Source organism: Rousettus aegyptiacus, unplaced genomic scaffold (genome assembly GCF_014176215.1).
Source record: "Rousettus aegyptiacus isolate mRouAeg1 unplaced genomic scaffold, mRouAeg1.p scaffold_m13_p_1, whole genome shotgun sequence".
Taxonomy (NCBI): domain Eukaryota; kingdom Metazoa; phylum Chordata; class Mammalia; order Chiroptera; family Pteropodidae; genus Rousettus; species Rousettus aegyptiacus.
This window is the reverse complement of record NW_023416284.1, coordinates 109,181,937-109,202,972: the sequence shown is the minus strand read 5'-3', so window position 1 is coordinate 109,202,972 and position 21,036 is coordinate 109,181,937. Positions and strand designations below refer to the sequence as shown.

The 21,036-nt window shown below is 34.8% G+C and overlaps 1 protein-coding gene across 1 annotated transcript in view; it reads left to right on the top strand.

The window, feature by feature from the left end:
* Positions 1-916: 916 nt before the first annotated feature.
* Positions 917-21,036, top strand: part of HMGCLL1 (3-hydroxymethyl-3-methylglutaryl-CoA lyase like 1) — a 154,629-nt gene continuing 134,509 nt past the window's right edge. Inside the window, exon 1 of the mRNA XM_016145693.2 lies at positions 917-1,237. Within this exon, the coding sequence (XP_016001179.1) occupies positions 1,130-1,237 (108 nt within the window). The 5' untranslated portion in view covers positions 917-1,129. The remainder of the gene's footprint in view (positions 1,238-21,036) is intronic.

Genomic DNA, 21,036 nt, shown 5'->3' with positions numbered 1-21,036 from the left:
ATGAGTTTGCTTTGGCTGCTCAGAGCATGTTCTCCAAGTTAACTACCATTGATTGGTCAAAGCTGTGAGAGGTCTAAGATCCCCTCATCTTCCCTGCCCTTTTCAGTGCTGTTACACTAAAGGAGCCACGTGATATCTCTCCCATTCTTTGCCTTTTTTTGTCCTTAGCCCGTGATTTCTATTACTAATGGTCGTCTTACTACCTTCACAAGTCGTAATGATAGTTTGTTTATTCTGAGTGTTAAATTCCATTTAAGTCTGTTTATACTATGTTTCACAAGGTGATCTTCCGAGCCTTTCATATGTTTGTGCAACTGTTGGCATAAGTCAGTTCCCTTTTTTTATTTGCTGCAGGAACCAACCAGTAGGGTTGAATAAGATGACTCTTATTCTAACATCCTAAGAATTCTTTTAGAATTTTCAGTTTGAATGAATTTAGCCTTTAGGGCTTTGGGAATTTGTGTCATGCTTCTCTTAGCAACTCAATTCTATTTCAGTGCTTAACTTGTACCAACTTACTGTTTACTGACTTATCAAATTATCTGTGACATCCTCCCTAATTTCGTCCCTTCTATATCGTCTTCATTAGACTTATATGTGTGTGTGTGTTTTAACATTGCAAGCTGCCCCCAAATATGTAAAGTCGAGCTTCTTGTCATCAAACATACACTCAAGTGAATTCAATGCTGGACAAATCTACACTGAACGCAACAGTTTGTAGGTGGGAATAAGCAGACTTACCAACACAAAACACATGTGACCTGATGTGATCTGAATTAGGTGAGAAGTGAGTGGGTGGTGTGCAGCTGCAGTCAATCCTGCTTGCTCAATACCGCGTGGTAAATGCACCACACCTGGATATCAATTGACTCAGTTCCTTTATCTGTTTCCCGGGTGCCCGGTGTTGCCGGCATTCGCCACAGGTAGCCCCGGGACCGGTGAGGCGCGGCCACGTCCCTCTCTCCGCCTTTTTTGGCGCCGCCGCAGTGCGTAGAGCAGAGCTGGAGCCCGCGGCACGCGCACAAGAGGGGCGCGCTCCCAGGCAGGCGCAGTGTCGCTGTGCGGTACTTGACCCACATCTCTCTCCTTTTGGTGCCTGCCTATCGCCGAGCACAGTCCCGGCCTCACCATGGGGAATATGCCATCCGCGGTGAAGCATTGTCTCAGCTACCAGCAGCTTCTTCGAGAGCATCTCTGCATCGCGGATTCAGTGGCAGGGGCGCTCGACCCCGCGCAGGTACTACCTCGCGGCCCAGGCTGTCCCCACCCTCTTGCATATTGCCAGCCAGCCTCTACCCCTGTTATGTCGCCTCGCACTCCAGGGCCCATCCCGCACCAGTCTGTAGTGTTAGGCCTCACCCTTCAAAAGGTTTCCCATCATCTCTCTACTGTAAACGTATAGACCCGCCCTACAGAGCAGACACAGCAAAATCCCTACCTGTGGTCTTTTTCAGGTTCCTAAGGGAAACCATTCCTTCTCTCTCTCTCTTTTTTTCTTTCCTTCAAAGGGATGCCTTATATAATATCATTTGTATCTGTGGGCACTCTGCCAGGGGTAGTACTCTTTTTTTCAGTTGCCTGCTTGTACTGTGTAACAAAGACGACAAATTTGCCAGACTGTGAGGCAGAAAAAGGAACGAAGCCAATATAGAAAGGAGAATATGGTAGGATGAAATTATTCATCTTACCATCAATTATCCCTAATGTTTTTGCTTCAACACACTTGAATAAACTCGAAAACATTGTAAATAACAGCGATTTCAGACCACTATTTAATCCCATGTGATTCCTGAAAGCCCCCCCCCATTAGAAAATGGCAACGTCATAGTATCCACATACTTGTGATTTAATTCATTCTCAACCAAAAATGCTAAGTGAAGAAAATATATATAAAGAAATTTACTTTTACCTCTAAATTATCACTGGTATTACCCAGAGTAATACCAGTGATAATTACATGCATATTAATACATGGCAAAGGGGAGAGACCCTTTGAGGACAGCTATTTTTTAATTTTGTGGGATGCAAAAAATGTTTATTCCTGGTTTATCTTGTGAACAATATAATAACTTGTATTGTGGATAAGCACAGTTTTACTGCATGGCTTTCAGTCAACTATTCTAATGTTGATTATCCATTTCCCTGTAGTTTTACATTTTTTATATTCCAGGTTCATAGTGTCAATATGTGAAACTGGAATCTTCTACAAATTGGAATTTAACATTTGTGGATTCTTTAAAAGACACTTTGCACCTTATTTATTTAAAATATGGTCTTGTTCATCTGACTCAAAACCTCTTGCTGACAATGCTAGAGGGAAAATTTTCCTTGTGTGTTCACAGGTCTTTCTAATTAATTTTCCTACATTCTAATTTGATGTTTCTATTATAAATTTTCTCTTAACTTTCGTATTTGGTCTGTTATATAATCAGGAGTCCTTAACTTTTATTTCCTAAGTCTGAGACTTTATGCGACTCTTGTTGCTGGGTTCACATTGTATTTCTCTCTCCCCTGCCATGTTCTGATTTTGTGGCATTCGAGGGCAGTGATTGAAGTTATGTGAGGATGTCTGCTTTGCCCTGTTAAGATGTTGAAGAAGAGTAATTAAAAATGACTAGGATGACTTATCAAGCAATGGGAGGAATAGGATTTTTGACATCCATCAGACTAATGAAGACTTTTTGTTCCTTTTTGAGAAATAACTCTACCTTTTCAAAATTTTGTCTTTTTATCCCCCAACTATTTGCCTGGGAAACACCTATTCATTCATCAAACACAGCTTATGTATCACTTTTGACCCTCCAGAGTTAATGCTCATTTCTGTGCTCTCATGGCATTTTATATATAATTCTGTTTTCTACTCAATCTTGTTGAATTGTAATTTTTTATGGGTTGTCCTTTTTGAACTTACAGCAGCGTTGACACCTGACATTTGACTCTTTAAAATTTATCTCCTTTCTTGGCTTCTGCTTAATAACACCTTAGTGCTTTAAGTCTTGCCTCTCTGGTTCCTCAGTCTGGAACCAGAATGACTCAGTGGACTATATCCGTCTAAATGCTCAGGTACCTCGTGATTTATTATCCACACTCAGTTTTGGTTACTGTTTACATATTAGTGTCCCAGATTTATATTCTCATCTGTCTTAAGCTCCAGTCCAGATGTTCCACTACTCATTTGACATTGCCACTTGGATATCTCAAAAGCAATTCAAACTCAACATTTCCAAAATTAGATTCACATTCTCCCCATTGTAACCCCAGACCTTCTCCAATATTTCTTATCACAGGGAACATCTTCACAATTCATTCAGTCCTATAAGTCATAAACTAAGAGCTCTGTATTTTCATATTCCCACATCTAAAGTATGACTGAATCCAGTATTTTACCCTTGAATTTCTCTCAAATCCATCTATTTTTTCTACTTTACTGCTTCTATCAATTTTAAAATAACATTATCTTTCATATGGACTCATAGACTATTGCAATCCTTCTTCAATCCATCTATAAAGCTAGTTGGGAGACGTTCTTAATTTTAAGTGGAATCATGCCCTTCCCCTGTTTCACAACTTTCTATGGACTCTCATTGCTCTTAGGAATGAGCACCAACACTTTTAACATGTTTTCTGCAGCTTCATTTGGTCTTTTCATTGCCTCTCTCTGCAATATCATCTAAGCTAATAAGGTTTCGTCTGAAAATATAGTCCTTGCTTGTTTTCCTCTCTAGTTCTAACTTCTTTCAGTGAACTACCTTCTATTCACCCTTCACATCTCAACTCAAATGTTCTTTTTCAGACTCTCAAGGCAAGCAGCCTTGTTATATATTGCATAGTACACTAATCATTATATGTAATATAAATTATATATTTATTTTTGTGATGCTGTTTAATTCCCTACTAGACTCCAAGTATCATATAAGAAAAAAAAATCCACCACAGGATTCTCAGCATCTAACAATGTCTGGTTAGCTTTTGATTTTACAGTAAGTACTTGTTGAATGAACAAATAAATGAATGTTTACCATTCTAGGCCTTAAGTATCTCATGCTTATAGGGACCATGCTGAGCTCCCCTCAGGGTTCAGAACAATGATTGGTATATTATAGTAGAACGATAAATATTTGTTAAGTGAATGCTATAGTGATGAGGATGAATACATGATGTCGATGGAGTTTGGTCTTGGTGATAGATATTATTGTTTGTGTCTTACCTATTCATCTTATAGAACCTAGTCATGCTTTGATGGGGAAAACAGTTGAAAATGGATTCTGGAGGTTGTGAAAATACAGCATGGTACTTAACCCATTGTTTAACATTATATCTGGCAGAGAATATCCTGATCAGAACCCCTGTGATTTGAAATATTTCAGCTGAAATTGGGACAGACTATATTTTGAAAGAAGCCTGTAGTAGACAGTAGAAGATTGGAAATATAGACCTTTTTCTGTTATCAATTTATTCTGTGACTGTGTGCAGGAAATAGACTGGCTGCATCTTAAATTTTCAGTTTACACATTAGAGATAATAATGTATCCCTGATAAATTATTAGGATAAAATTAAATATTGGGAGTGTGTACGTATAAATACAAATGCACACATTTGGGATTTAATGATGAATTACCCTGTAAAAACATGTGTCAGTGTGCATGAAAGGTTTAGACTACAACAGCTCTACTAATTAAATTTTTTGAGTCTCTAGTTTTTTGCTAATGATATTGGTTTTGCAAAAGATAACCTTAATAGACCGAGAGGTTAAAATTAATTATTCTGTAGTTCAAGCTATCTCTCAGTGTCAGTTTTATCTTCTCTATTTGTCCTTATTAAAATGAGTATGATGAAGCTGGCTTAATTAGTATATTTTAAAGCTTTGATTATATTTAACTTTCCTGGTAGAGCAGTCATTTTTTGGTTTCTAAGTGTTGCTTAATCAGTAGCTAAAGTTCATCATATATCAAGACCCCATTGCAATGATAAAATTCCCAAGGATCTAAATTCTAACACAGTGTTTTAAATTTAGTAGATTTATAAAAGCAAAATTGTAGATTATGTCAGATTAAATTTATAGTTATTTTACATTATATCCTGATTCTTTAAGTTACATTTGCTGTCAGCAAAAATTAGGATTCGAAGTAGCATACTTGGTGTTAGAGTCTCTGGAATTAACCTAAATGTATTATGTTTGTTTAAATTTAATTAGAGAATAATGTGACTATATACTTTTTAGTTTGCAACTATACGGCTGTTAATACATTTACTAAATACCTTAGAATGACTGGGGAGAATTTTCAGAAATGAATCAAAGTACTATTCCATATTTATTTTCTGCTTATCTCAGGTGTTCTTGGTTTCTTTTCCCACTTTTTTCCCTCCTTTTATGGCTTTTTTTTGAAATTATGTATTTTTATTATTTCTTTTTCCCCTGCATTAGTTTGTTAATTATATATTGTTTTTACTGTTATCTTAGTTGCTGTGTTAATACACACCCTGAACTTATTAAGACATATAAATTAGCACTTTTAGCACCTGAAATTATTTTTCTTTTAACAGAAGTATTTGTTTAATATTTTCTTTAGTAAAAATCTGCTCATGGCATTGTTTCAGTTTTTCTTTGAAATTACATTTATTTTGACACACACATGTATACATATACACATAGAGGTGCATAAATATCAGTAGAATATTGACTATAAATATGCATTCCATATAAAGAATGATAACAGTAAAAAAATACAGATTTCTCAGCAGATGCAATAAATGCCAGACACAGTGAATCAGCTGTAAATCTTATTTTTGGTTCTTTGATGATACTATATCTTTAGTTGTCTTTTCATTGTTTTTAATTTCCAACAGTATGGCAATGATGTGTCTAGATTTATTTTTCTTCGTATCTCCTAATGGTTCATAGCACTTCTTGGATCTATGGCTTGATGATGGTGGCTTTCATATGTTTTGAAAGATTTTCAACAATTTCTCTTCCAGTATTGCTTCTATTTCTTTTTTAATCCCCCCACTTGGGCCTGTAGTTTGAAGAATCTCAGAACTTTCACTGTTTCCAAATTATTTCTTAAATTCACTTTTTGTATTTTTTCATCTTTTCTCTCCATGTTTAATCTGAATATTTTTCTCACCTGTATTCCATTTCACTGATTTCCCCTTAAGCTTTCTCTAATTGGCTGTAAATCTAATTTATTGAGTTATTAATTTTAGTTATATTTTTGCGTTAACAGATTTCTGTGATTTTTAAAACCAGTTTTTAGTTCTCTGCCACAGTTCTCCATCTTATCATAAATACTTCAATGTTTACAATTAATTTAAGTTCCATGTCCGATAACTTTAGTATTTAGAATTCTGTGGGTCTTTTCCATATATCTTTCCTCCTGAAATGCCTGCTTATTCTTGAGTCTATGTTTATACCTGATGTGAAAAAATATATAGACATAATCTGAGGCCCTGAGTGATTTTATTCTTCTTCAGAAAGGATTATCATTTTTTTCTTCCCATATCACTTACTCCTCACTCCCTGCCTTTGGCAACTACCATATGCTACTTGTATCCATGAGTTCATTTTAGATTTCACATATAAGTATGATATACAGTATTCGTCTTTCTTTGTTTGACTTATTCTATTAACATAATGCACTCAAATTCCATCCATCTTGTCACAGATGACAAGAATTCCTTCTTTTATTATGGTCGAATAGTATCTCATGTTTGTATATACTATCTTTAGCCATTCATTTATTGATGGACACTTAGGAGGTTTTCATGATTTGCTTGTAAATAATGCTGCAGTGAACACATGGGGGTACAGATATATTTTCAAGGTACTTATTTCCTTTAGATAAATACCTAGAAGTGGAATTGCTGAGCTCAGTAGTAGTAGTATTTTTAATTTTTTGAGAATCCTCCATACTGTTTTCATAGAAGATGCACTAATTTACATTACCATAGTGCACAAATGTTCTCTTTTTTCCACATCCTCACCAACACTTGTTATTTCTTTTCTTTTCTTTCTTTTTTTGATAATAGCCTTTCTGACAGATGTGAGGTACAGCAAGGATTATCTTTTACTTCTAGCAGGCAGGAAGTTTAAGGATCGCTTACCTTAAACCAATTAGATGCATAGCTGATTTGGAACTGGCCCTACTTCATTTCTGAGGGCTTGCCTTTTTCTCTTTACCTTTACTTTTATTTTGTAGCTCTTTAGGGCTTCTAACTTAAAGGCCTAGAGTATTTACCAGGGCGTCTCTCTCCTTTATTGGGACCTGAATTCAAAATATTTCTTCCTTAGCCTCTGAGGCTCCTGGAAGCTCTGACGATCTTCCCAGCTGCTAATATAGAATTGGCAAATGTCTCAAGAGGAAAGTCATGCTGACCGTTGGTATCGCTGCTTTATGTTTTTCTTCTGTATGATATATTGGCCACTGAACTACTCACTACTTTGAGAACTGTAGATCAAACAACTGTTTTTCATTAATATTTTGCCTGGATTTTCTGATTGTTCTCAGTAAGAATTTTGTTCTGAACAAGCTAGTTGAAAGATTACCATAACAACAAGGACAATGTAGAAAATATGAATTATGCAATATAATCTGAATTGTAAAATGTGTATTTACCATATTACAATAAAAATAGTAGTGGTTACAGTCAAGTTAGGATGAAAACTGTTTACAGTATTTCTTTGTTTTCACAATTTCGTTAAGATATAATTGACATATAACATTGTATAAGTTTAAGGAGTGCAGTTTGATATACTTATATTTTTTCAAAATGATTACCACCATAGTGTTAGCTAAGACCTGCCACATCACATAATTAAAATTTTTTTTGTGTGTGGCCAGAACATAAGGTCTACTCTCTTAGCTGCTTTTAAGTAGGTGATACAGTATTATTAACTATAATTATCATGAGTTAGATTCCTAGAACCTATTTATCTTATAGCTGGAAGTTTTATAGAGTAACAATTTAAAGTTCAAAAAAGAAATTTAAAAATTGGCTGCTTCATAAAAAATAATTTATGGAAAAAAACCTGACTATTCAAATGGCTTTCACAATAAATAAAAATTATGAAAGATAGAGAAGATAGTTTTAATTTAATCTAAAAAGTAATATTATCCCCAACTTCAATATCTGGCTTTAGAGGACCAATATACTATTTACTTCTTTGTGTGTAACATAGTTTAATAAAATTTGTTGAATGAATGAATTAATGAATATAATTTTAAAAATAATATTTAGCTTTATATGTTTACCTCAAATCTTTCCATTTTATGGATGTAAAGTTGGTAAACATACTTCCTTGACTTTTTTGTAATCTTACCTTTTGTTTTGCCTTATTTCATTCCCAAGCACATTCATTCTTAATCATTCTCATTGACTCAAGCTTTTTTCGAAATCTACATATTGTATCAAATTTATTCAAAAAGCATCTTGTAGGTTTGTTGATCCTCTTGTCTATATGCATATGTTTATTTTTGTGTACATATTTGTCACGTAACAACTGATTTTTATTTTTTGAAAAAAATATTTTACTGAGTTCTGAATTAGTATTTTAATTTTCTTTGAGTATTTCATGTAATTTTATCTTTTAAAAAGTGAATGTCTTAAGACAATACATATTCTTTATTATTTTATTCAATTTATCTCTGTTAAACTACTTATCTAATTGTCTCAATTCCTAATTAGGTGAATTTAACTTAAGTGTGATGTGACTATTGATATATTTATCCTATTTTCTGTCATATTCATCAGCCTCACCATTTTATTTTAATTTTGAGGCTGTTTATACTTGATATTTTATATCTAAAGCAATGGTATATGAGGCAAAAGATGTATTTCACAAAATGCACTTATTCATCTTGAGAAAAAGTCTGTTTCATAATTATTATATCATGGTTTCTCAAATAGCATATTCCAGGTATATTGCCATACTCAAGACCCTCTTTGTCGATGTATCATATCTGACAGATAAAGTGAAAGAAGAGAGTTCCAAAGACTTGTAGTACTGTTGAAACCAAAAATTTTAGTTATGGGCACAACAGACTTAGAAAGTTGAAAATATAGGTATCTATGGTCAGCAATTTAATAAGTAAGCAGCCACAAGTGATAATAAGCCCTTTGTATCACCATGTAAATTAATGGCTGGAATGGAGTAACATTCCAGTGAATTTTACTATAAATCAAATATCGGATGTATCGAATACTCCCTACAATAGTGTCAAACTTTGGGGTAAAGGAAATGATAGTGAACTAAGTTCTAATGGCCTTGGTATAGAAGGGATATGTGTCCTCCAGCAGGAATAAAGGACAATGTGGCCAAATTACATAGATCTCAAAGGAGCAGGAGTTTTTATACAAGTCAAAAAAAAGTAACACTCTTCAAGAAGTAATGGAAACTAAATATGCCATCCATACTTATACTCACTAAACAAGGTATAGGAGACTACATGAGAGGGTCACAGGTCAGGTACTTTTCACAGGGGTGATCAAGGCTTCATTTAAGGCCAGATGATGGAATGTTCAGGAAAGAGATTGAGAAGTGGTGCAGCTTGTTAATGTAAAACTGAGTTTACAGCTGGAAAAATAAAGGAGACGTGAATTTTGGCATAACAGAAAGGCAGAGAACTATGTGGGGTTCTACAGAAGTAGATGATTGTTGGGACTAATATATTGGGAAATGACTAAAGAGAATAGAACTATGAAATAATATGGGTTACCAGCTGAATGATCCGCAACAGCTTGTGATGGATGTGGGTCTTAGCATCAGCCAACTCCTGAATTTATTGCATTCCAAAAACATGGTGACTTTAGATCTTGACTTGATCAGACTTTAATTTTTTAATTTGAATTGACTCATATATGCCTTCTGGGGGACGGGGAGAACTTTTTGTTAAGGCTGTTCACATGTTAATTTCCAAAGAGAAATGCCTGTCTCACGAATACTGAGACGAGGGGCAAAAACATTGAAGATTGTAGCTAGGTCTCTGTGCCATTAGAAAGTATGCTCCCTGGTATTTTATAAAATGCAGCCTGTTTGTATTTTCCTCATATTTTATTTTTAATCAGTTAAAATGTTATTAATGTTATTTTGTACATGTTCTTTCTTCACAGAACTTTTATACAGCCACCACTGTTGAGTGTTCAGTTTGTACTGGGCACTGCCTAACTGCTTTATATGCAATAACTCATTTAATCTTCACAGCAATCCATTTTATAGATTTAGTCATTGAGATGCAGAAAGGTTATATAACTTATTCATGGACAAAAACTAATGAATAGCAGATCTAGGAATTGAGTTCCAGAGCTAGTTTCACCACTACACCAGTGCTTCCTAAACTTTCCTAGTAATAGGAATCACCTGAGGTGTTTTTTAAATATGCTTGGCATTCTGATTCAGTAGCTATGAGTCAAAGCCCAACTATCATTGTTTTTTCTTCACCTAATTTTAGAAAACACTGTGCTGGGTGATGCTGCCACCCTTCTATCTCTCTATCTGCTGTCAGAGGGTCTGCTGTCATATCACATTTCCTCTAAACTGTCTTTCCAGAACTCCTGGCTCCTGCCCATGAAAGACTCCTATGAGTTTCAGCTTCCCTTCTGTCCTCTTTGAGGTTGAGACTAGAGTTCTGCCTGGATAGAATTGCATTGGATACAAAAGGAAAAACAACTTGGTTTCCAATAAATTTCCTGTTCCCTTCAATCTCCAATACTTTCTGTCCTTGGATTTCTGTTGGCTCTTGTATTCCTTGCTTTCTCTTACTCCAGCTGGCTTTCACATCCTTCCCTCCCCCGACCCTGTGTTCTTGTTTTTTTCATTAGTTCTGAATGCCTCCAAGTCTTTTGGCTTTCTTAATGCTTATTCACTCTATGCTGTAACTTTCCCTGACCCTTTATTCTCTCCTCATCTATTCTTTTCCAAGTTTAGCTTTTATTTTTGTTTTATTTTACTTTTCCTGATCAACCAAGGGGTTAGACCGTGTAGACCTATAGCTTTATAGGCCATTCTCATGTAACAGATGGTATTTAAAAGAGATAAAGCAAAATCATATATTTGGATATCATTTTAACAGAAATTCTGAGTTGAAAGCGATAGCTAAGTCTGCTTGTAGCCCTAATACTAAAGGCAACATATAGAATCCCATTTTCCTCCTGCTGATCTCTGATGTTAAAGTAGGAGATGCAAATTAGCTATATACAGGTGAGCCGAATGTAACCTCTGGAAATATTTTGCTTGGTCGAAACTACACTTAAAAACTAAGTACGTATGAATGCGTTAAACAGGACTTGCCATCTTTATTCATATACCTAGCTGCCTCGGACATCCAGGTTATCTTTCTGAGCCTATGAATAGTTGATTTTGTGAGCCTTGATGGTCAGTGACATGGAGATACTTCAATGAGACAATCCAGAATATTTCTGAACATTTGCATATTTCTCAACAGAATAGAGCCTAATCATAATCGTTCAATAGGCAAGACGTTGTCTTTAAATTACAAGAAGTTTACCATCTTCCCTTTTAGACAGTCTTCCTTTTCTGAGTGATGAGAATTCATTCCTAAATGAACTCTCAGGTGTTTTTAAATTTCTTCTCCTGGAACGAACCATCTTTATGAGCCATTTTTAATGTTTTCTTACAGAAAATAATTTTGGCAGATCTTGTTCCCAAAACATTCATTCTAAAATCAGACTTTATGTAAAGAGAATTTTACATGAAGATAATTTAAAACATTAGTTCATAGAAGTTTATAGTCTTAAACTTTTTTCATATAATTTATATGAGAGCCAAGTAATAACAAAAATGGAAAAGCTCTCTGAAAAATATGAAATATAAACAAAAGCTATCGTTTCTAGGAAGTGATGCAGAGACTAGAGCTGAGTTCCAAACACATTTTTGATAGAAGAAGCTAGTATTTCTAGAGAGAGGAAGAGCTGTGTTCTGGCTGTCTTGATGCTTGCAAGGTAGTAAAGAGCATGGTGGGGGAAAGAGGGGCAAAGTATTATGGGAGATAGAACCACCAGGGCTTCTGTCCCAAGGGCACTGTCTAGGGCACATTTTCATTCTTCATCGCTGGGTTCCTCTGAAAGGTCGTTTCTTCATTCTGCTTTTTATTTGCATTGTTTCCCCCACCCCACCCCAATCTTTTCTTGTAATTTAATTAAAAACACTAGTTTTTAAAGTTCTAATTCAGTGCAGGAGGAGTTAGTGATAATGATAAGTCTTTGTGCTAGAGGTAGATTTTAGGTCAAGTGAAATTTGGATAGATAAAAGGCATTCCTAGTCAGAATTAATATTGTGAAAACATGGGTGATTATTTTGTTTATGAATGTGTGTGTATCAGTATATACATCTCAATCTATATCTGTATCTATCTTTATATATACCTATCTCTCTCTGTCATATAACTAATCATTTATTTCTTATAGAGAAGAAACAACTTAAATGCCTCTAATCTTAAAAATTGCCCTTTTTACATATTTGATTTAAAAATGGATGCTTACTTTTTTAAAAAAATTAAGTTTATTGAGGTAACATTGGTTAATGCAATTATATAATTTTCAGGTGTACATAATAATTTAACATCTGTCCAGTTTCCTTCATCTACCATGTATCTGATCCCCTTTACCCACTTCACCCTCCCCCATCCCCGTATATTTGATCCCCCTTACCCCATCTACCTCCCCGTTCCTCTCCAACCCCCTACCCTCTGGTAACCACTAGTCTATAGTCCATGTCCATGAGTCTCTGTTTGTCCTGTTCATTTGTTGCTTTTAGTTTATATCCCAAATATAAGTGATATCATGTGATTTTGAATTTTTTCTGTCTGGCTTATTTTGCTTAGCATGGTTATCTCGAGGTCCATCCATGTTGTCACAAATGGCAGTATTTCATCTCTTCTTATGGCTGAGTAGTATTCTATCGTATGTATGTACCGCAGCTTCTTTAGCCAATCATCTATCGTAGGACACTTCAGTTGCTTCCATGTCCTGTATACTGTGAATAATGCTGCTATGAACATCGATGTGCAAATTTCTTCTCGGATATGGGTTTTCAGGTCTTTAGGGTAATTACCCTAAAGAGATTGCTGGATCATAAGGTAGATCAGTTCTTAGTTTTTTGAATGGACGATCACTTTTTACAAATGGCGAAACTTTTCATATACTTGTTACTCTTACATCCTTCACCTATTCCGCCAGCACCAGTGCTTATATAGTAGTTAGTCGACCTATTTTTGTTTCTACATTATAGCAAATTTCCCTACCAAATATGGTTGAATAGATTAAAATATCTTTTTATTAAGTATATAATATCTGCAATGTTAGATTGAGTTTTTTTCAGGGAGTGAAACGATATTTTCTTTACCTTTCTGTTATCCAGAAGACCGAAATATTTAGATCCTCTTTATATGTTTAAAAACTAAATAGTTTATATATGGTAAATATGACAAACATCCATAGTACAAACTTCAGGTACTTTCAGCCAAATAAACTGACTTTCTGATTTGTAAAAATATGTACTTAATTTATCAAAGGTATTATTTTTTAACTACAATTAGTAGTTTTAGCTGTTATATATTTTCGTCTTGGACTATAATGTGTATTTTTAAATCCTGGTGCTAATTTTGAAGTTTGAGAACCGTTTTTTTTTTTTTTTCCTTTCTTTCTTGGCTACCATTGTAGAGTTCAGAGAAATAGATCTAGCTTTTCATTCACTTTCCAAAAATGTGTTTTTATTGAGTTAATTCACACAGTATACATTATACATCTTCTTGTGACTCCATTTTACAGAAGTAGTAGAAACACCAAGGGGGTATAATGCTACTCTCAGGGTGAAACAGCTTCTCTGTTGCAGTGTCTAAGCTATGGTCTGGTTTTTGGATTCAGCGTTTGGGCTGAATATCCCACTGATAGTAAGCGCGTCAAATGTCACCTTAGGCTTGTAACTTCCAAGTCACAGTTCCTTGGATTTATAAAGTAGAGAAATGCAGATGGCAGGAAACTTCAAGTGCATAAAAATGCCTTCAATATAAGTTTCACTCTGTGAAATCAGCATTTCATAAAGTCTTTTTTTGGTGAGCTTTATTAACAAGTGATGGGGTCTAGGAAGCTTGGCAAACAAGGAGTCAGGAAACCCCAAAGAGAACATGTCTGTCAGACATCTTTCCTTCTGGGGTTTCCTTCCAAATGTTTTTGGATCTTGAAGGAAGTGGAGTGGCTCTCTGCCACCACTTTCATACATCTGTAACCCACTGGGTGTACAGAGTCTGGCATTCACTTTTCAAATTCTTTCCCCAATCTGTATTTATTTCACTGTGAAATAGAAGCTGATCATAGGTTAATGTTGAAGTCAAAATATGAATCTCATTTTAGTTAGAGTCAGTTACTGCTTTTTGAGAATTTTGATTTAAGGGCTGAGAATTCTCCAATTTTTTAAAATACTGTGGCACAGTTCAAACCTCGCATTTTACAGAAAGCCGTGGACCTGGTCAAACATAAAAGCTGAGGGCAGTTTGAAGCTGTGTTTGCCTAGGTTTTAGGGCTGTGTTTAAAATACATTTTGTAAGACCTGTGGAGAAACAGATGTAGTTATTCAGAGTTTCACTCGTGAATGTCTGCTATCACTTAGTCCCCGTTCCCTTATGACAAGATTTTAATATTTAATTTAATATAATTCTGCTGAATATATGCTCTAGAAAATATTGAAAACTTGAGCTAAAAGAGTTGGAACACAAGCCTGCATAAATACTCATCTCTAGAGAGCCAAATCTCTTAAATCTCTTTGCTCTTTGGAGAATGTATACAGATGTTGACTTTTTGATGGGAAAGATAGTGATAACTTGTTAAATAAAATGTCAATCACTTTTCTTATCAAAAAAATATTATTTAGGGGCATTAGTATTATTTTAGCATATCTGCTCTAGATTTACAAATGACTTATTGCATGGGACAAATGAAACAGTATATGAGATGCAAAATGCTACATTAACTATTAATGTACTATTATTAACAAGAGTTAGGGTTTAAAATCATCATGGGAATGTAAAGTATAGCATAAGGAATAAAAAAAGAGTTTGGGAAATTACATAGTAATAATATCAACCACTATCAGATAGCAAACTTATTCCAGTGATTCTGCTAAATACTTTACATAACTTCTGAACTCATAGTTCTGCAAAGAAGATGCTGCTATTTTCACTTATAATGTGAGGAAAGGGGGTCTCAGAGAGTTAATAAAACTCTCTTTAAGTCCATACCTGGTAGAGGCACTGAAGTTGAATCTGCGTCAGGTCCAAAGCTTATATTTCTTTCCCTACATCATGTCAGTCTGTTGACCAGTAGGAACTTTAATTATAAGAAAATTATTTTGTACTCATTTGACATAACTTTTTAAATGTAACATGTTAGTAAAGTTCTGGATTAATCTATTGCCTTAAATAAAACTGCAGTTGTTTACAAATGGCTTAGATGATATAGCTCAACTTCCATCATTAGTTCATTTTGAAACCCAACATTTAAAAATCTAAGGTGGATGATCCTGAGCGAATCACTCTTACTTCAGAGAGAGGTTATTCAGACTCTTTAAAATGATTCCATAGTGTTTTGTCACCTTTCATAACCTTCTCCTCTTATTCTTTTGTTCCATCAGCCTTTTTTTTTTTTTCCTGCATTCAGGTAAATGGTTTAATAGGATTTCGGAGACACATATCTTTCCTTAGTTTTTCAGAGCTCAATCTCAGCAAGTTTTGATATGATTTAGTCATATAAAAATGGTCAGATTTATATAAAATGTGTTGGTGTATACATATCGAATATAGTATATGTAGACTTCATATACATACTGAAAGTTCCTAGATTACTTCCCTTGGAAAAATTGGTTTACTTTACTTCAACTATTGCATCTTTATTCTCTTTTCTAAGTAGCCATCCAAAACCTTAGTATTTAGAGTAAAACAACATGATATAATTAATATAATAAATGGAATTAAAAAAAAAAACAGTGACCCAAAATGTGCTAAAGTGCTATTGTGATCATAATAAAAATCTTTGTTAAAAGGACAGATTATTCAAAGTGTAGAAAACAATAATTTTCTGTTATTTGTCACTAAAATCACAAAAGTAAAGATAATGAAACCAATTGTATACAGTTGATCATAGAATAAACAAAACAATGGATGAGAAAGAAAAAATAATGAAAAAGCAGTTGTCCTAACACCCACAATGTACCCCTAAAGAAGAACTTCAGGATTCTTCCATTTTAGAGAAAGAAGCTCAGGAGCCACGGCCAGTCACATTATGACTGAACATTTCAGTTGAATTTCTGCTATCACAGATGTAGTTTCATGCAGCTTTGCTGTTCTTCCACTTCTGCTTACCATTCCTCAAAACTGTGCTGTAAGTGTGGAATGCTGTGGCGGCCAGGAGTTCTCTATGGCCTGTGTTAGTAGCTTCTCATTTCTCCTCCCCACAGCAGCAGACTTTGTTCAGGGGGAGCATCAGGCTTTGATGATGTACTGCCCACCTCTGATGAATCCACAAGCCCCATGATATTTGACAGTGCCATCACCTCCTTTTACTAAAAGCAAGATCAAGAGAAGACCACCAACTCCTTCTCAAACTGTTGACAAAAAATACTAGCCTTGTCATTAATTTTGTGTGAACTCCTATTTACCTAGTTTTGATAAAACCACATATAAAACCAGGTATCAGATTATTTAATTACTCAAACTGCATATAATAACTTCCTTCTGTTTTTAGGTTCCTACAGTAGTTGGAGACATTTTCTGTTAACTGTAGGACAGTATAAAGTAAATGCTGAAAACTAGAAAGTTTAAATATTTAAAATGGTCTGAGACATGCTATAAATTATCTCATTAATTTCCAGGAAGGAAAAGTAAGTAAAAAAAATTAAATTTGTGCCTAATCACTAGTAAAATATATAATTTTCATATACCACAGAAATCACAGGAATTGAAAACCAGAAAAACTGAGCATATTCTTATACAGTTTTGCTATTTGTATTGCTGTTGTGGCAGAGCATATTTAGTCTTTAGGCTGTGTGTTTTATTTTTCACATTTTGGCTTCAACATCCCATCAGCACACATCAGTGCTTTCTTAGAACGTTCTTTTATTCATTTGTTATTATCAACTAAAAATTGGAATACTTTACAGGGGTTGATAAATTTTAGTTACTCTTATTTTCATGAGGACAAACATTTATAGCTCATGGGCTTGTTCTTATAAATATGTTTATATATCAACACGTGTATCCGTATACAAACACCCACTGAAAATAACAATATCCATATCCAAATGTGTCTGTGAGTGTATGAATGCAAGCCTTCAAGTATGTAGGTTTATGTCTATGAATATATGTAAGTACATATTTAATACCATTGGGTAAATAATGGTATATCAAAGCACATTTTTGAGAGTTGGAATACTCAGGGAAATGATGAGGCGGCCAGAGACAAATTAGGACCTGGAGCAACTGAGGACATTGTGTGTGAGACTGACATAATAAGCACCACTGAAAAGTGGGCATGTGGGAGAAGGTATCGATGAAGATAGCCTTCCATAATGTCTGCTGTTTGTCCTACCTCCCTCGCAGTTATTGCTTAGTGTGTTTGGCTGTTATTTTTAGTATCCTTAACACTTCACTATATTATCTCAAGCTTTCAAATGATTATCTAAGTTATTAGGTTTGTTATTATGTGATTCTGTACAGTAGGATCTACTCTTATTATCACTAGACCAAAGCTGCATATGGTCAGGCATTGATGTCCAACCCCTTCCTTCCTCAAAGACTGAAAGGAGATCCCCAGAGGGAAAGCATCCTGGTGGTAGAGAAGCAGATCCTGAGGCCTTTCCTAAAAAAAACTTAAACTATTCAGCATTAAATTAGTGACTATATGTTCATATGTTTCTTTTAGTGCACACTAATATATGTAGACTTTCCTGGTATTAGTATTTCTAAGACACCACTGGAAATTTTAAAAAGGAAAGAAAAATGTTTAAATAATTTGCGAAATTTATAAAGATGTTTTATAGAATTGTTTAAGTTTCTAGTGTTGTTTAAGATTTTATCCATTATTTAGTAGATGCTTAGAAGACAAGAATGAAATGATCCAAATGAAGTAATTGTTTATACTTAGACATAAAATCTTAATATTTAAAAGGAAGGAATTAAAAAGCTAAAGAATTAGAATGGACATTACTATAGACATTGGAATTTTAATTTTTATATTTTTTACATTATAATGATAGAGATTTTATCGATTTTTATTTGGTGATGGGCTGTTATTAAAACATATAGTTATTTTTAAAGTTAGTTTAAAGTAGACCTGTGGTTCTCATATTGTGGTACTTGGATCAGCAGCATTACCATCTATGAGCTGGTTAGAAATGCAAACTAATGGACCCAAGCTGACCTAAAAGATCAGTCTCTGCATGTGGTCCCAGTAAACTGTTTTGTCAGGCTCTACAGGAGATTTGTATGCACATTAAAGTTTGAGAAATACTGATCTTTAGGAATAGTCCACAACTAAAAGCAGTTGTGGGCTATAGAGGAAAGAGCTTGGAATTAGGACTTTGGGTTTTGTCTGTTTTATATTGTAGAGATATTTCCTTATATCTGAAACAAACAAAAAACCAAAAAACACTAACAGATTGTAGAACAAATAATATCAATGTTTTAAAAAATGAATTTTATAAGATATAGTTTAATTATATTCAAAGTTATTAATAGGAGTTTTAATGAAGAATTTTCATAACCATTGCATACTATTAGTTTAGAATAAGCAGCTTGTCGAGATATTTTAGTTTCTTGAATAAATTAATGCTGCCGAAATTAACTATTTATACAGAGAACAAAATTAAACTTTATTGACCAACTTGGTGAATTTTGCTCGAGATTAAATTTCTAAATAGAAGCTTAGTTTACTTAGCTGTAAGGCACAAAGACTAATTAGTCATTGCATATAACCTGTTCATTAACTGTTCCTGAGGTTAATTGAAAATCACTACGATTTGTTTTTTAATAGAAATTGTAAAGAAGAACATTGATTTATTGCCTAACATGGCTGATAAAGGTTGCATCCAACTTTAGCAGAACTGTGTTAAACATTTTTTTCTTTGTTTTGATGTTTCAGTCTCCAGATGTTAGCTGTTTTTGTGAGGAAATAATGGTGTTAGCTATGAGTTTTCTTGGAAAGAAAGAGCTTAAAAGCTTTGGAGTGCCGGACTCATCGTCTGCACAGCCAGATGAACATGGATGGAATGTTAGGTGAAGTCCATGGGGAGTCATTCCACAGCAGCATCTGGAAGGAAACAATAAGTGACTGGAGGGTGTACTTTTCAGGCAAATGATTAAGAGGCGATTAAACGAAGGTGTTAGGATATAAGGGAGGGAAGGAAGCACTGAAGGTGCGTATATAACATGGGACAGAGGGATTATGGAAAAGACTTAGCAGAATGAACCATAGATCACAGCTGAACTTATAAAAAGTTGCAATTAGGACTTGGACAGAACAGCTTATAGGTATTACATGAAATAGTACATGAGATTCACATAATACATAACATACTGGGACCTTTTTTTGGAACACTAAAAGACAGTGATGATGTCTAGTTACTTGAGCCACTGGAAATCATTTCTTAGAATTGGAAAGACGTCCTGCTATTACACCTTTATGGTCATAGCCAGTTTATATTGGCACTATTTTAAAGTCTTAATGAAACTCAGGGCTTTGGACATAGAAATCCAAGCTTTTGATCAAGTGAGTAGTTCTACTTTAACAGTTTGATACTGACTCACTCATAATGAATAAAGACAGTGTTGCTTTAAATTGTTTTACATAATCATAGCTTATGCCCTTTTCTCTTGCCTGCTGACACTTCCCCACTCCCAATTGTGAATGAATGAATAAAACTATTTGATTTAGATGATGTGGGATGAAAACTAGTTTTTTTTTACCCCAAAAGGCTCATGTTTACCATTAAAAATAAAATCAAGTGTCTTCTGAATACGAATTTTCCTTCTTGATGCCAGATAGTTGAGCATCTGGAAAAGTGAGAAATTAGATAAGGCAGCATTATGGAAGCTCATGACATGCTTTAGCCCCAGTTGTCTTTCCAAGCAGTCACTTAAAAGTCTTTTCATCCTAATGGATGGAGATTTTGCAAACACAAGGCTGCATCTTTATTCAGGCCTCAAAATCTAAGAATTGGATTTTATTAGCCAATATACCTAAATACTGTAACACAACTCCATATTTTTTTGTGGCCCGAAATAATCACAGGTAATTTCTTGCTCAAGTCTAGTGTGAATTATTTGGTCATTCAGAGATCCAGACTCTTCTTGTGACCCTGCCCTCCTCTAGATCATTTAGCCGGAAGTTGGGAAAGAAACCAAAAGACAGACACATGTTCTTCTAACCACTTCTCTCCAGAAATGACACACTTTTGCTTCCTTCCATTGTCCAGAACTCACCAGAATTATCAGACTCAGATGTGAGGGTGGCAGTGATGTGTGCACTGCAGTTCATACTATGTAGACTTAACCTTTCCTGCCAGACATCTAGGGAGGCTCTGGATTATAAAAAAGTGTAAAATTAATTAGGCATGTTCAAGAACACTCTGAGCAAATTAAATAGAGGGCTGTGTGTGTAGTATTTGTTCTACAATAATGCTTTGAAACAAAGTCTCATTTATTCTATTTAAATCTCTTTGACCTCTCCTCTTGACCAGCCTTGGTGCATGACTGGCCCTTTAGACTGGCATTCCCTTAGGACGATCATGTCATCAAGTGGCTCTAAGAAATCAAAAAATAAGGAATTCCAGATTGCTAAAATGTGCCATTGGGTTGGTTCCACTGATAGGTGAAAGATGAGAATGCCTACCTGCCCCAAATCTGTCTGTGCTACCTCTGGGTGAAGATAGCACTTAGATAGTCAAGGTCACAGTCCTGACAGATTATGGACAAAGTCAGGGAAGTGTCGATGAGATTTGAGAAGGAGCAGTAGTTTGGATTCTTTAGAAGATG